We start from the raw sequence: 15,880 nt of genomic DNA, 5'->3' as shown, positions 1-15,880 counted from the left end.
CTTAAGACTTACACGGAGCCTGGATTTTGCTTCATTTAATCTCTCTGTCAACCGTATCCCTCTGGGCTACCATAAGTACATTTTCCATTCCCGGTATTTTCAACCTTTGATCGTAAAACAAAAATTCATTTTTCACATGGTTGGTGAGCTGAGCAATGTGTCTTTAAGTGACTTACATAAATTCTGACTACTCATTGCTAGTGAAGCATGTTCTTAAAATAGGTTCAGCATGGCCTCTGAGCCCCTGCCATTAAAGCTTTCGCAGATCCTCATTAACACAACTGAACTTCCCATCCAAAGCTCTTGGACTTTGTATGATTTCTCTGCTTCTCTGTAACAGATGAGTGTAAAACTTAGCAGCTCAAAGCAACAAGTGTTTCTTATCTCAGAGTGTCTGGGGGTCAGGAATCCGGTACAATGTAGCCAGTGCATTGCGATCAAGCTGCCGGCCCTGGTGGTGGTCTCCTCTGAAGGCTCCATTCCGAAGCTCACTCAGGTGGTTGCGGGCAGGATTCTGTTCCTTGTAGGTGGTCAGCGTGAGGGCTGCAGGCCTCCCTCGGTTCCTGGTCATGGTGGGGGGGGGAAGGGTTCTCTTCCAACACAGAATCTCACTCCATTAAAATCCAGCAGGAGGAGGAGTCTGCTAGCCAGATGGAAGTCACAGTGTTTTGCAACCTAAGCACAGGCGTCACGTGCCGTCCGTTTCCCACACTCTGTTCACGAGATCCAGGTTGCGAGGTCCAGCCATTCCCAAGGGGAGGGGATTATGCAAGATGGGGATACCCGAAGGGTGTCCCTGGGGCCAGCATGTAGTCGGCTGCCACATTTTGCTTGAAACTCTGTTTCTGTCCTCATTATAGTCTACACAAAGTTATAATAATAGGATCATGATGACTACCACTAACAACCACTGGCCCCTAGTGATTAGCCCCTTATGTGTTCATAGTGCCGGGTGTGTAATTTTATCTTCTCCGTGATGCTTACAAGGTATTGTTACGATTATCCCCATTTTGCACAAGAAAGTACCAACAGAGAAGCCGAATCATGGCCCCGGGTTTCTCCGCCACCAGGCGGGGGGGCCGGGATTGAAACCTCATGTCACCTGCCAAAGCCACAGTTGTCACTCCAGTGGTCACTGGAGTGGGCACCATGCTCACGTGGATTCTCTGTTTTGACCAGCCGGAGGCGTGTGGGGGTCATTCTGCGGCTCGTGCAACCATCCCGAGGCTGTCACAATGTCGGTTATCTGGTTTTTGCCCCATAAGTGTGTTGAATTGGAATGGATTTGGTTGAATTGTCAGTGAATTGCTTGTAGCTGTAAAGGTGTAGATGGATTAACTTCCTCCTAACAAGGGCTGTTTGTCTAGCGCTTCATCATTTTGGTGACTTTTTCTTCTCTTTCTTTTTCTTTTCCTAGTGGGGTGGCAGGGGGATGTTCTTCCTGCCCTACGTCCCAGCTTTATTGGGGTATAACTGACAAGTCAAATTGTATACATCTGAAATGGAAACGTGATGATTTCATATGCATACAGATTATGAAATGATGATCACAAATCAGTTAATTAACACACTCATCAACTCACCTATTATGCACCATGTTTTGGTGTGTGGTGAGAATGTTTACGATCTACTGTTGAAGGCCGTAGCAAGTATACAGCACGGTATTATTAAGTGTGGTCTCCATGCTGTCCACCGGGTCCGCGGAACGTGGTCATCGTAAAACTGAACACGTGTCCCTTGGACCAACCTCCCCCCGTGTCTCTGCCCCCAGCGAGCGTGTTCCGTTCTGCGTCTGTGAGTTCGACCTCTTTTCTTTTTTCAAGATTCCACATTGCTTTTCTTTTTTTTTTCTTTTTTTTTTTTTTAAGATTTTATCTATTTATTTGACAGAGAGAGACAGCAAGAGAGGGAACACAAGCAGGGGGAGAGGGAGAGGGAGAAGCAGGCTTCCCGCGGAGCAGGGAGCCCGACGCGGGGCTCGATCCCAGGACCCTGGGACCATGACCGGAGCCGGAGGCAGACGCCTAACGACTGAGCCCCCCACGCCCCCCACATTTCTTTTCATACTGCATTTGTCTCTCTGTGTGACATCACATCCCCCCAGTTCATTGCTGTTGTAGCAAATGGCACTATTTTCTTCTTTTCACGGCTGAGTGATATTCCATCGTCTGTGTAGAGAATGTGTCTTCTCTGTCCATCTGTTGGCAGATGCTTGGCTAGTTCCTGAGCCTTGGCTGCCGTGAGCTATGCAGAGCACACGGGAGTGCAGGGGTGCCTGAGGTCCCGGTTGTGTGGAAACCCTTTATTTCCACCATGTGCGCTGACTGCCCATGGCACAGACAGGATCGCAGCGAATGGTGGATGAGCCCGAGGCACAGGCAGCTGGTGCTTTGTGCCCAAGACCTCGTGGCCGGTGGCCTGAACAGGGACAAAACCCCCGACTCGTAATTCTCCACACATTCCCCTACTTCCCGACAGGCAGGGAGAAAACGCCAGCAAAGGGAGAATTGAGGGCAGGTTAGGGGTGAGCAAGTTGCTGCGGTCAGAACCACGGGTCCCTGCGCGGTTGTCTTTAGAGGACGGGAGGAGTGGGGAGCAGAGTTTGCTCTTCTGAGAAGGGAGGATGCTTGCGAGGGAGAGAGCTGCATGAGTGGGGAGCGGAAGTAGGCCTGGACAGAGAGGAAGCTGATGCTTCGGGTCCCTGACGCCTGAGGGTAAGGATCCTGTGATCTGGGTTCCTAAAGGCAGCGGACAAGACGAGCGTTGGGAGATGGGTCTCTCCTGGTGAACAGGGGAGCTGGTACATGGCACACACACCAGTGACACACGGGAGGCAGGGAAAGCCAGGGAAGGGGGTATGCTCAGGGCCTTTCTCTTCGAAGACCCTTCCCGAGATTGGTACCCACGTACACGGGCGTTGAAAGGCTTCGGTAAGTGCTGGGGGCCTCTCCTGGCCGAGGAGCATCATCTGTCAGCATTGAAAATGTACTCGTGGGTCCAAGGGAGAAATCCACGGTTACTCGGGTGGGTGGCCGTTTCCGAATCCTTCCGTAGACGCCAAGCTGCTTGCGAGGGACGGCAGAGGGGGTGAGTGGAAGGTGCAGGATGCAGAGATGTGGCGGATGACTTTACAGATGCCGGGAAGGGTGGCGGATGACTTTACAGATGCCGGGAAGGGTGGCGGATGACTTTACAGATGCAGGCAGGCAGGAACTCGGAGGCTGTCTGTGAGGGGTGGTTTTGCTCGTGGGGTGCCGCTGAGCATCGTCCAGTGACCAGCAAGCCCCACAGCGAGGACTTCTCCCATCTCGAGTGCCAGTCATGCCAAGGCTGGGAAACCCTGTTTATGACAGCGGTAAGCTAACAACCAACCATCATTTATTTACGTAACAAATCATTAATAGTAGAAAAATACAATTAAAATAACAAGGGTGATGAGCGCCTGCTCCGGGTATTTCTTCACAGAGCTGACTCGGTAGAGAACTAGGCAAAGCACGTAGGGTGCCTGCACGCACTCAGAAACCTGGGGTTTTGAAGTAAGAAGTTGTATTTATTTATTTTCTGCATGAAGCGAAGCGTGAAAAGACTAAGGAGTTGGAAGCACGTGACCGCAGGATTGTGGCTGTCGGCTCCTCTGGGTGTGAACGCCCCCCGTGGCGTCCTCGTGGGGACGGGAGGTTAGTGAGCATGCTCTTTTATATGTCGCTGGTATTAGTTACGGCTTTGCGAGGCGTTCAGCTCACTTAGGGAGCCCCGCCGTGCCAACCCTCCGCATTCCGTGGGCATCCCTAATGGGGGTCTTCCGTCACCCTCAAAGCTCTCCTGTGTGACAGTCCTCATGCTGACAGATGGATGCTAATTTTGGAATCCTTCTATTACCCATAAATCCTTCCAACCGTCTAAAACACAGGGTCCCGTCCTCGTTAATCTCCTCTTTGGTGGAGTTGGAGCGAGGTATTGTTAATGCAGCAGAGAGAGAATGTCAGCGCTTTGTCTCACGTGGCTGTCATGGGTCTTTGTTTCCCCAGCCACTGCCATCGTGGGGTCCCCAGTGTGGTTAGGAAAGAGAGCATCTTTCCAGCCTCGTGTCCGCACAGGTTGTCGTTGGTCGCTCATCGGCTCGGTCGCAGAGCCCGCCTGACGTCAGAGGGTATGTTCAGAGAGGAGAGAGTCCTGCACGCCTCCCTGCTGCCCCCACGGGCCAGGGGGCCGGGCCTCTCCCTGGCCGGGTATAGCCTGGTCAACAGCACCCCCGCCGGAGCCCCCACCTCAGCTCCGGCTCTGAACGGCCAGACACACAGGCTTGGGGCTGAGAGCCACTCGGACGCGTAGCCCCCGCCTCAGCTCCGGCTCTGAACGGCCAGACACACAGGCTTGGGGCTGAGAGCCACTCGGACGGGGAGCAGAGTGGGGAGGGAGGCAGACGCCAGATGAAGTGGGACGCGCCGACGTCTGCCCACAGAGCAGAGAATGTGATTCCAAGGAGCTCAGGCTTCTGGTTCCAGTGGGACAGGGACCCTGACCCCCACCCCCTGCCCAAGAGAGGGCTAGACAAGGGTGGAAGATGGCAGAGCAGGAGCGGGGTTAGCCGAAGGCAGGAAGGGGCCCCTCCCTGTCTGTGGACGCAGCAGCCAGCAGGAAGACTGAACGAAGCATCCCAGGACCCAGAAAGGGCCAGAAAGCAGAAGCTCCAGGTCGTTGTGAAGACGGGGTCAGGAGTGAGGAGGGAAGCCTGGGGATGGTTTGCACGTCTCTGTGGAAGACTGGATCTCTAGGTCCCCCGTCCGAAGGCTACGGACCTGGCAGGGCCCCCTTGTCAGCCAGCCCCGGGAGGGAAAAGGCTGGGTCATTGGAGAAAGTGCGTCCGGGAGGCTCTGAGCTCGGGGCGTCAGGCCCAGCTGGGACACAGGGAAACGGGGGTCGGATCGAGGCACAGTCGTCAGTGTCCGTGTTGGGAAGGGAGGGCAGCCAACCACTCGCCCCACTGCAGTCGCAGAAGGTGGCCCGCCAGAGGGACCCGGCCCCAAGCAGAGATTGAGGGGTGCTCCGTGGAGACACAGGTCCGAAGAAGAGGCTCCCAGGTCCTGACAGCTCATCCTACCCACACACACACAGGCAGGCCTTCCATCCGGCTTCCCGTGTCCTACCCTTCAAGGGGAGCAGGCCACCAGGAACCCCGGGTATCTGCGAGCAAAGTCTCTAACACGACGCAGCCCAAAACATGGACGCCAGTACGCGGCAGGGACTGTTCTGTGTTGTAGGATGGAGCAGTGAACGGAGTCACCGCATACAGTACACCTGGTTCGTATTCTGCGTGAATCCGTTTCCCTTGATGCTGTAACAAACTACCACCATCCTAGAGGTTTAAAGCCACGCTAATTCATTTATGCTAATGTTCTGGAGATGGGAAGTCTGGAGGGAGTCTTATGGGGTTGAAATGAGGCTGTCAGCGGGCCCCTCTGGGACTTCCGGCTTTAGCGGCTTCCGGAAGGCCGGGCCCTGCACTCCTGGGCTCCTGGCCCCGCATTACGTTACCTTTTACCTTGCTTTGCTCACCGCGGACCCCTCCTCTGGTCCTGTCACCTACCAAATGCCCCACTGCCTCCCGTTTGTGAGGACACTTACGAGTGTGTTGGGCCCAACTGGACGATCCAGGCTCATCTCCCTGTTGCAAGATCTGGAATGCCGTGTGCAGAGGCCCCTCCGTCTGGAACGTCATGTGCTCACCGCTTGCAGGGATAAGGGTGTGGATGTCACCCAGTGTGAGTGTGTGTTGTGATGACGCTGTGGGTTCTCTACGTTGGGTGCATTTGCTCTAAGCGATTATCCAGCACCTGGGCCTGCAGCCTCAGCCATTGAACCTGGTGCTTCTTGAGTTTGGAAATATATACCTGTGTTTCCCTTAAAAAAAAAAAAAAAAAAAAAAAAAAAATATAATTTTAAGAAAAGAGATGAACTTTGGAGTGCCAGTCGATCCAGGGCTCAAATGGAGAACTTCTAGCGAATTATGGAGCTGGCCCCCCAGGAAGAGGTGGCCCGTGATCGTGTTTGCATTTTCCCAGACAGAGCGTATGTTTTCGCGTTGGGAAGGAATGGGAGGTCGTTGCTGTCCTTGGAGGAAGAAATGCTTTGCTTTGGAAACAAGAGCATCAGGTTCCTTGCCGGGCGATGCGTCGGCTTGTGTTTGGAGCACCTATTGTGTGGGGCGGACGGGTTGGGGGAAGGTCCCACAAAAGGAGATGGTGCGCCACCCGCTGGCGCCCTTCACGTCCGTCTGTGTGCTTGGCCCTTGCAGGAAGATGAAGCTCCGTCTCCTCCTGCTGTTGCTCCTGTGTGAGGCCCACAGCCACGCGGCCTCGAGGCCCAACTTCGTCCTGCTGATGGCCGACGACCTTGGCATCGGAGATCCTGGTTGCTATGGGAACGAGACGCTCAGGTGCGCCTGCCGCGTGAAGAGCTGGGCGGCAGGGACGTGAGCTGACGCGCACAGAGCGCAGAACGCCCACACGTGTCAGAGCCCTTCCGGGCGCACAGGTGCATGTGTGGCTTTACGGAGACGCACATGCGTACGGGCGTGAGGAAGGCGGGTGGGACGCGATCGGGTCGCACGAGGTAAACCCAGGGGGACCGCGAGAAAGGTCTTCCTAAGGACTCGTCCTTACGCAGACATACTGTGCTGCTTTCCACCCGTCTCCTCCTTTTCCCCGTTCCATTGCTCCCACTCTTTTAGGCCAGTTGCTCTGTTGGGTACTGGCTCCCCCCCGCCACGGCCCCCGTCCCTGCTGACCAGCTCCACGCCTTCTTGCTGTCACCATGAGCAGCCAGCCTGGCCAGGGACAGGTGGTACAGGACAGATGCCAGGTGGGAAGCCTGCACAAGTTCCCAAGCTCCAGGGGTCACCGCAATGCGCGGAGACGCGCGCGCCCCGCACCACACTGCAGCTCGCAACACGGTGGCGTGGCTCTGTGTCAGGTCAAACAGAAAGCGGGCGTCTGTTGTTCTTTTGCGGAGAGCGCGGCGTGCACGTGTGTGTCCATCCCGAGCTGAAGCTTTGCATCAGACGCTGCTTGTCGTGTTTGGAATGTGTGCTCGCCTACGTTGGTTAGACCTTGAAACACACAGACAAGGATGAGATTTCAACTGGCCGCATAGGTTTCCCGCCCCACCTTTGGCCTCATTAGATCTTACTTTTGGACGCTTCTCCTACCTCTGTTGCTACTAATCTAGTTCTTTTTATCAGAGTCATGATCATTTCTTAAGTTTTGTTTATGATTTTTTCACTTTTTTATTTTATCGTTAATATTTACTTTTATTTAAAATCAATTAATTAACATACAGCGTATTATTAGCTTCAGGGGTAGTAGTTTCTTTTTTAAGATTTTATGTATTTATTTATTTATTTAACACAGAGAGAGAGTACAAGCTGGGGGGGAGGGGCAGACAGAGGGAATCAGAGAAAGAGACTCCCTGTTGAGCAAGGAGCCCAACACAGGGCTCAATCCCAGGACCCTGGGATCATGTCCTGAGCCAAGGCAGACGCTCAACTGACTGAGCCACCCAGGTGCCCCTCAGGGGTAGTAGTTAGTGACTCATCACTTGCATATAACACCCAGTGCTCATCACATCCCGTGCCCTCCTTAATGCCCGTCACCCAACTACCCCATCCCTCCACCGACCTCCCCTCCGGCAACCCGCAGTTTGTCTTTCCTAGACTGAAGAGTCTCTTACGGTTTGTCTCCCTCTCTGATTACATCTTATTTTATTTTTCCTTCCCTTCCCCTACGTTCATCTGTTTTGTTTCTTAAATTCCACAGTGGAATATTACTCAGCCATCAAAAAGAATGAAATCTCGCCCATTTGCAATGACGTGGATAGAACTAAAGAGTATTATGCTAAGTGAAATCAGTCAGTCAGAGAAAGACAAATATTGTATGATTTTTAATATTATATGTATTCCTGAATTTCACTGAGATAATAGATAACCTTTCCTACTCAGGTGTTTTAATCAAAATATTTACAGTCAAGTTTTAACATTCCATTTCTACCAGATCTCAAAAGGAAAAAAAAAAAAAAAACTGTACACAATCACAATGAAGAATTCATGTCACAACGTACCCCACATCTGTCTTGTTCCATACTGGATTCCAATTCTTTGTGAATTTCATTTTTCATTTTATCTTTTGTTGGCTCACACCCCAAAGTAGTCAGATGTTTCAGTGGGCCAGTCTAGGCACGAGGAGGTTTAAGTCAGGTACACAGATTTGGTCTTCTCAACCTTCTAGATCTTGTGACGGAAGGCAGAAGCACTGTGGAAATGTCGACTGTGAAATGCATACACTAAATTCATGGATGGGAGAGCAGGTGGACATGAGCAATGCAGTGAAATACCTTCACCTTCAAGCTGTGCATTGGCAAGGGCTAGTCTGTGTGGGTACTGGAGCAGGGCCTGCAGGCCATGATGAACAAGATGCGTGCTCCAGCCTCTGGGCCTCTGTGTAGGAGGAAGCAGTTAGCTGTGCCTTCCCTTTATAGTGAGGAGCTGCTGTGATAGGTTCTGTGTCTTACCCATGGACCAGGCCCCATCACGGGACAAGGTTGCTGGTGGGAGGCCCACAAGAATCCCGTCTCTGCCAGGATCTGAAGGGTGGAAGCTAGCCAGGCTGGCAGACAGGCAGGGGCTGCGTTCCCAGTGGGGGCTGTGGGATGAGAGCTCAGCGTGGTCCCAGAACTGGAAGAGGTTCATTTCTGAATGCCTGGCAAGTGTGGCATGACGCCCCGACAAGATGGGCCCGTCCGTTCCCAGGGCAGAGGCACCAGAATGCATCACCCGTCCTTCTGGGAGTTTCCCTGGATGACTGAGAGGCGACCCACTATAAAATGCACAGTGGAAACTGCGTGTTTCAAGGTCATCATGAATGACATGAGTCTTCTGTTCTAGGACGCCCAATATTGACCAGTTGGCTGAAGGAGGAGTGAAGCTCACTCACCACCTGGCAGCTTCGCCCCTGTGCACACCAAGTAGGGCAGCGTTCATGACAGGCCGGTACCCCATCCGATCAGGTAACCCCTGGGCTCCATAGCCATGGCTCTTGTCCTCTTGGGGGCATCCTCGACCTCCTCGTTCAATAGATCTTTTGTCCTGCTTCAGGAATGGCATCTCAGTCCCTCATGGGGGTGTTTATCTTCTCGGCCTCTTCTGGAGGACTTCCCACCAGTGAGATTACCTTTGCCAAGCTTCTCAAGAATCAAGGCTATTCAACCGCTCTGATAGGTATGGGCAGCTAAGGAGGGGGAGTCGAGGGCCTGGGCAGGGCAAGAGGGCGAGGGCATGATAACTGCCTTCTTAAGGATGACATCACTGATAACCGTTTGCACAACTTCACATGGGAAGAAATGATTTCGATTCTAAATTAAAGTACAGTGCACCTATCTGGGCTATTTGAAAGTAACGATATGTGTCGTTTTGTGTGTGTGTGTGTGTGTCTGTGTGTCTGTGTGTGTGTGTGTGTGTCTGTGTGTGTGTGTGTGTGTGTGTGTATGGATGAATGGATACATAGTTAAATAGATGAGATTGATAGATAATGATGGATGGATAGATGGATGGACTGATGGATGTATGGATATATGGAAAGACATGACATAGGTGATAGAGGCAGGAATGGATACATCAGTAGATGAAATGGATAATGGATGGATGATGGATGGATGGATGGATGGATCATGGCCGGTTGGATGGATGGATGAATGGTGGATGGATGCATGATGAATGGATGAATGGAGGATGGATGGATGCATGGGTGGATGAATGGGTGATGGTTAAATGGATGGATGGATGAATGGGTGATGGTTAAATGGATGGATGGATGAATGGATGATGGTTAAATGGATGGATGGATGGAGGATGGTTTGGTGATGGTGAAATGGACGGATGGATGGATGACGGTTGGATGGATGAATAGTGAATGGATGAATAATAAGTGGATGGATGGATGATGGATGCATGGATGGATGATGGGTGTGTGATGGGTGGATGGATGGTAGATGGATGGATGGAGGATGGGCAGTTGGATAAATGGATAATGGATGGATGGATGGATTAGACACAGAGATGAGACAGATGATAGCTAATAGACTGATAAATAGATAACTGTGAAGAGCCATACAGCACACAAAACTACATATAAACACTATGCTATTGAACATTTTCATTTTAGGTATTAATACTAAAATCATGTCAGACTCTGTCTCCGTTGACATTCTCATTGATTTTATTCAATTGATAGGAATGATCCATTCTCCCTTTTTACTTGATAAGCATAGGTCTATGTGGGTCATCAGATGAATCCTAAAATCTCTCAAAGAAGCAAAATGACCATTCTCTTTCCTCCCACCTCTTGTCATAAAACCGTCATCATGTTTTTCTTTTGTGAGGCACTCACTACTTTAGTGGTGTAATTAACATTTTATAAGAAATGTTCATAGATGTTTAAAATAATTGCTGAGTTGTGAGTGTGATTTCCTCACGCTTCAGGGATAGTTTTTTGAGAAAGGATTCGTTTTCACTTTTAATATTCAAGGGACCAAACCAAGTTGGTTCTACGACTTTAATTTTAAGGAAGTGTCTTTTAAAAAACAATTGTGTGTTTCTATGTATTTTTGTCATCTGCCTATTGATTATGTCAGGTGTTTGCCTTTTGTTTTATTTCGTTATTTTCAGCACTAAGTTATTGTTTTCTGGTAGAGTGAGTGGTTAATGCCCTGGTGTTTGTGGAAAAGGAAGAGAAACACCGTGGGGTTCTACAGAGTAGGAGTTTGGCTAATAAATGTGCAGAGCGGTCCCGCTTTTCCGTGTGTGGGAATCGGAAGCTGACATTCAGGTGGGAGTGTTTGTTGGGTCTAAATGTATCATCCATTTGTCTTCTCAGGCAAGTGGCACCTTGGGACAAACTGTCACAACAAGACAGACTTTTGTCACCACCCCTTGAGCCACGGCTTTGACTATTTCCATGGGATCCCCATGACCAACTTGAGGGACTGCAAGCCCGGAGAAGGCAGCGTCTTCACTGGGGGCATCAGGGCACTGGTCTTCATCCCCCTTCAGATCATTGCGATCACGCTCCTCACCTTGGCGGTGGTCAAGTGCCTGGGGCTGGTGCATGTGCCCCCCGGGATCTTCGTCTGCCTTCTCTGCCTGGCCGCCATGATACTCGGCCTTCTGGTGTGCTTCCTGCATTACTTCCGGCCCCTGAACTGCTTCCTGATGAGGAACCATGAGATCACCCAGCAGCCCATATCCTATGACAACCTCATGCAGAGGCTGACGGCGGACGCGGCCCAGTTCATACAACGGTTGGTATCTCCTTTTATCCGGATGCTGCCTGTTGCCACTTGGTGCTTGGTGATTTCCATGGAGGCTGGAGAAACAGGGTGGTCCTTCTAGCCACGTTTCCCCTTCTCAGCTGCGGAGATTTCTCCAACCAGGCTCTCGGGAGGAGGGGTGTGCACCGTGGAATGGCACGTGCAAGGAAGTGTGATGGAGTGGGCTCTCATCCGAGGGGCTCTGCCAGGTGTCCCTTACATCCTGTGCTTCTGAAGCCAGGCCAAAAAATGTCTCCCAGATGACCAAAGGAGCTTCAGGTGTAACCACGGTTGTTACTCTTGACTTGTGCATTGGGTGAGTATAGGTGTCCTTCTTGTGACAGAAACAACGTAGGGAAGTCCAAACAGTCTATGAAAATTTCTGAGCAGAACATGTGTATGAGGAGCCTGGGTGGAGCGAATGATCTCGTTTAGGTCGGTTAGGGCCCCTTGGGTGCACAGTGTTGAGGGCTGCGGTGAGCAAAGGGAACATCACCATCCACAGAGGGGTCGATGGCAGTCCCGAGTAGAGACTATCTCAAGAGCACCTGCTACCGAAACCAGACAAAACCATGTTGTTCCATTTGGAACTTTAGAGAAAGGTGGAAACAATCACGTGAAAATCAGACACCTGGTCTGTGTGGTCAGTTGCCAGGCACATGCTGAGAACATGAGTTTCTCAGGCACCAAAGACTGGAGACACCCATGGGTCCGAGCTAAAATGGCAGGAGGAAGGACATAATGCGGTTCTGGACAGAAGGAGGAGGGTTTTAAGCTGGTGGTCATGCTCCTGAGCTTCTGTGGTCATCACGGGCACATGGAGGTACCGTTGAGTCAGTGGTTGCCTACCTAAAGCCTAACTGTTGGCCTACACAACCAGAGTGGCAACTGCTCAGGCTTTGTGTTAGCAGAACCCAGAGGTGGTGAGTACTGAGGATTGCCAGTCTTACCTCTCCGAGATTCCGACTGTGCAGTGCTGAGACGAGGCTGCATGCGCCCGGAGAGGGTCTGAACCCCACATCTCCTAGGACACTCGGAGCAGTAACTGGAGCATGGCTGGGTTTTTGCAAAAGTCACAACTGTTGTTACGCCTGTAGATTTTTCTACAAGGGGATGCTGCCTTGTGATCGGATGCAAAATCTCAGCACTTTATGAGGTCTATATTTCATATCGTCATCTAGTAAGATAGAGACGGTTAATAGAAACAAGGTTCTCTTTGTTTTTTCTAGCAGAGTGATCACTTCTAATACTTTCCATCTTACTGCGCTGCGTTTTATTTTTTTAAAAAATCTCTCTGGCTGGGACGGTAAATTAATGTCATCACTCAAGAGTGGGGCACGGTCCGCGTGGCTAACGAAGCTCTTACCTCGTGGGTTAACCTCGCTGCGTTTTATAAGCCAGCTAACAGCCATTCCAAGATAGGATGGCTCCCCATAGGATTGTAGACCTGTCCGTCGAAGCTCAAAACCCAGCAGTGTGCTGTCTCCCAAATTTGCTAAAACAGCTGAACGCTCACCTATCGCCCTGCATCTACCAGCAATCTCTCAGAAACATATGGGAGGAGATGAACAATCCAGGGCCCCCTGAAAAAAGTCACAGGGTTCAGGAATCATCCTCGGCGTCCAGATGATTTCCTTCTCTCCAACACGCGGTATTTTGACAGAAATGATTGAATCTGTAGAGAATATGAATATTCAGATGATTACAAGGCATTTTAATGGGTTCCTCAGCACGTGACTTTGGGAGGGGACCGAAAGCAATTTGATTGTAAGGGCCTTGAAGCCTATGCAGTTGATCTTGATGATGTGGAGTTTCTGCAATTTTGCGGCAGAACTAGAGATTTAAGATGTTGTAGCAACACCACAGTTGAACCTTGTGGTTACTGAGTTAATACAGGAGGGTTTATTCTTCACAACAGATGGTTCCAGAGGAAATGCCTGTTGCCAATGTTGGCGCAGCACGTGCATGGTCGGTATTAGTGAAAATACCGCGTTTTTGTGTGCCGTGATGCTATTCACAGAAAGCTTTTTCCCCGCGTTACCTGAAGACGCAAAGATCGAAAGCATCTGGATAAAACCGTCCTTGGCTACATTTGTCGTCTTGTGCGATGCGTGACATCTGATTCAGTCCATGGGCTAGCCATGAATCTTGAGAATCCCCTCAATATGTCACCAAAGAAACGTAACAGTATTTGCAAAAAAATATTATTTTGAGGATCTGAAGACGCATTTATAAGTGTTGCGTCATTGACCGGCATATCCTGAATAACGTAGGCAGGTCTTTACCACCTTTGTGTGAGGAATGGATTCAGACTTAGGAGCAGAAGGAAAATGACCAAAAGCGATGACAGTGTTTGTGAAATTCGTGCATTAACATAAAAGACTGTTTGGGGGTGCACAGTTCCCATTGTATTCCTACGTCGAGAGTAGTGAGGAAGATGATTTAAACTCTTGCTTCTAAAATTTATCTTCTTTCTCTAAGCCTCGTCTCCGGAACGACTGATACTGCAGATGCTCACGTGAGGTTTGGAGTTGTAGATGGCAAGGGCGTGAGGCAAAGATGCTTCGTGGGGGGGTGATGCTCTCAAATGAGGTCTCTTTAGCCAAATTTGCTGCAAACGTGCCCCTGGAGTAAAGTACACTCTTCTGTGTTGAGGAGAACAGTGGTTTGGAATATATCACTGTGCACTCCATGGTGCCTCCTCCTAATTTACTCTTGGGGATAAAATTTATCTTGGGAAGTTGCTTCTAGGGGGAAGCTAGATAATTAGCTCACCACACCATATGTTATGAGCTGTATCGTAATGCGAGAGACAGGTCATCCTTAATGCAATTCAATTGGCAAGAAGTCCGTGTTGCTCTTACAGGCAGGAATGAACTGTGGATTTCTAAGAGATTCCCAGCCCTCTCTCTGTGTCCCGAATGAAGGATCCCACAGCCATCCGGCTTGCTCCCTTGGCCATCGGTCTCTTCCGGGCTCTGTAAATCAGAGCCAGCTCGGGTGCACAGTGCAAATGGCGGCTCAGCTTGGGACATGTTCCAGTGTAAGTGACCCTTGTGGAGTGCTTGTGCGTGACCCGCCACGGACTGGAGATACACACGTCACCCGGGACACATTTCACCACGCACATCACCTCCTTCTCGTCACAAAACATCCATACGAGATGGGAAAAAGAGATGTCTTCTTGTGGAGGAATTCGAGGCTCCACACTTTGGAGTGGATAGCCAAAGCCCTACGGGTGATAGTACAACCTGGATCAAGAAGCACAGCACAATGCCTGTGAAGGCTGCTTTTCTCAGTCGGAGTGGACCGTGAAGACCCTGCCGACTTACCGCTTAGGTCTGAGTACAGAGGAGGTGGAAGAAGACCAGGGAAATTTATAGATGGAAGCGGAAGAGTCCCGGTCTTCATGCCCCCAAAGTAGAAGGCATCCTGGTAATTCTCACGGGAGCTCTGATGTCCGCATACTCATTACCATGGAGATGGAGAGGTATTTGCTTATTCTGAAAAGAAATCGGAGGCCGCACAGTAACAGGTGAATTCAGCAAGTTAATTTTATTCACAAAGTAGTTTTTCTTTCGCGTAAGTCAAGGCCACATTTTAGAAGGTTAATGGCAGTGGATAGAATGAGAGAGGCGTTTCACATCGTCCTTGGCAGAGCGAGGTGACCCTTGGTCGCGCTGCAGCACGAGGAGCCAGAAATGTTGGCCCCTTTCCTCCCCAGATACATCGAAAACAGGGCTTCGTGGCTAGGAACAACATTTAAGTCGAAAGAAACCACTGTCTTTTTCTCTGCGAATACACAGATGTTGAGGCTGAAGAGGATGTTTTCAAGGACGATGGCTTTATACGCACCCGCGTGATTTGTGTAGTTTATGACCTCCAGTCACCGGATTCATAAGTTCCTGTGAACTTTACCGCAAGTGTTCTGTTGTCCAGGCCCCCACGTTCAACGCGTATTGAACAAATTCAGGATGTGTTCCGTATGCATGGAACATATTCAGTGTCGGTGCGTGCGTGTTCTAAGAGGTTGTCAGTAGAAGTGAGACAAATGCTAGTAACTTTCAGTTTACGCTAAGGATGGGACATCTCTTGGACCTTCAGCACTGAAGAGAACAAATCCACCATTTGGAAAAGAGCTACAGTTCTGTTTTTAATCACTGACTTCCTGGAGTGATGAGATCTCATTTTTGCGACTTTTAACAAACCCCGATCCCTGACCGGTCCCCCAAGGGAAGTGAGCGCACCGTGGGAATGATGGAAAGTACGAGTCGTGGGGGACGTGGTGTTGCCGGGCAGAGATTATGCCCTTACTGGAGGGTTGTGATCATGAGCTCCCTCTGCCGTGTCTTGTGCTCTGTAGCTCTACAGGAAATCGAGACTCGCTCCTGCTAACGTGGTTGGTGTCACCATAATGCCCTAAGACCTGGGACAGCTGATGAATGTATCATCAGAAGACCCGACCTTTTATCCTGTTCTGCTGCCATCGATGTTTGGCACCATCGGAATCCTGAAATGCATT

At 50.4% G+C, this 15,880-nt stretch overlaps 1 protein-coding gene across 4 annotated transcripts in view; it reads left to right on the top strand.

Annotated features, from left to right (window-relative positions):
• STS (steroid sulfatase) overlaps positions 1-15,880 on the top strand; it is a 156,123-nt gene that overhangs the window by 72,290 nt on the left and 67,953 nt on the right. For 3 of the 4 annotated variants that reach the window (XM_025857406.2, XM_025857405.2, XM_073902144.1), the window contains exons 3-6: positions 6,296-6,436; positions 8,939-9,060; positions 9,149-9,271; positions 10,926-11,349. In XM_025857406.2, coding sequence (XP_025713191.1) covers positions 6,300-6,436; positions 8,939-9,060; positions 9,149-9,271; positions 10,926-11,349 — 806 coding nt within the window. In that variant the 5' untranslated portion in view covers positions 6,296-6,299. The remainder of the gene's footprint in view (positions 1-6,295; positions 6,437-8,938; positions 9,061-9,148; positions 9,272-10,925; positions 11,350-15,880) is intronic. The other variant, XM_025857407.2, reaches the window with a different exon arrangement.

This window comes from Callorhinus ursinus, unplaced genomic scaffold (assembly GCF_003265705.2).
Source record: "Callorhinus ursinus isolate GAN/ISIS: 27379988/994484 unplaced genomic scaffold, GSC_fseal_2.0 scaffold16, whole genome shotgun sequence".
Lineage (NCBI taxonomy): Eukaryota > Metazoa > Chordata > Mammalia > Carnivora > Otariidae > Callorhinus > Callorhinus ursinus.
This window is presented reverse-complemented; position numbering and strand designations above follow the sequence as displayed.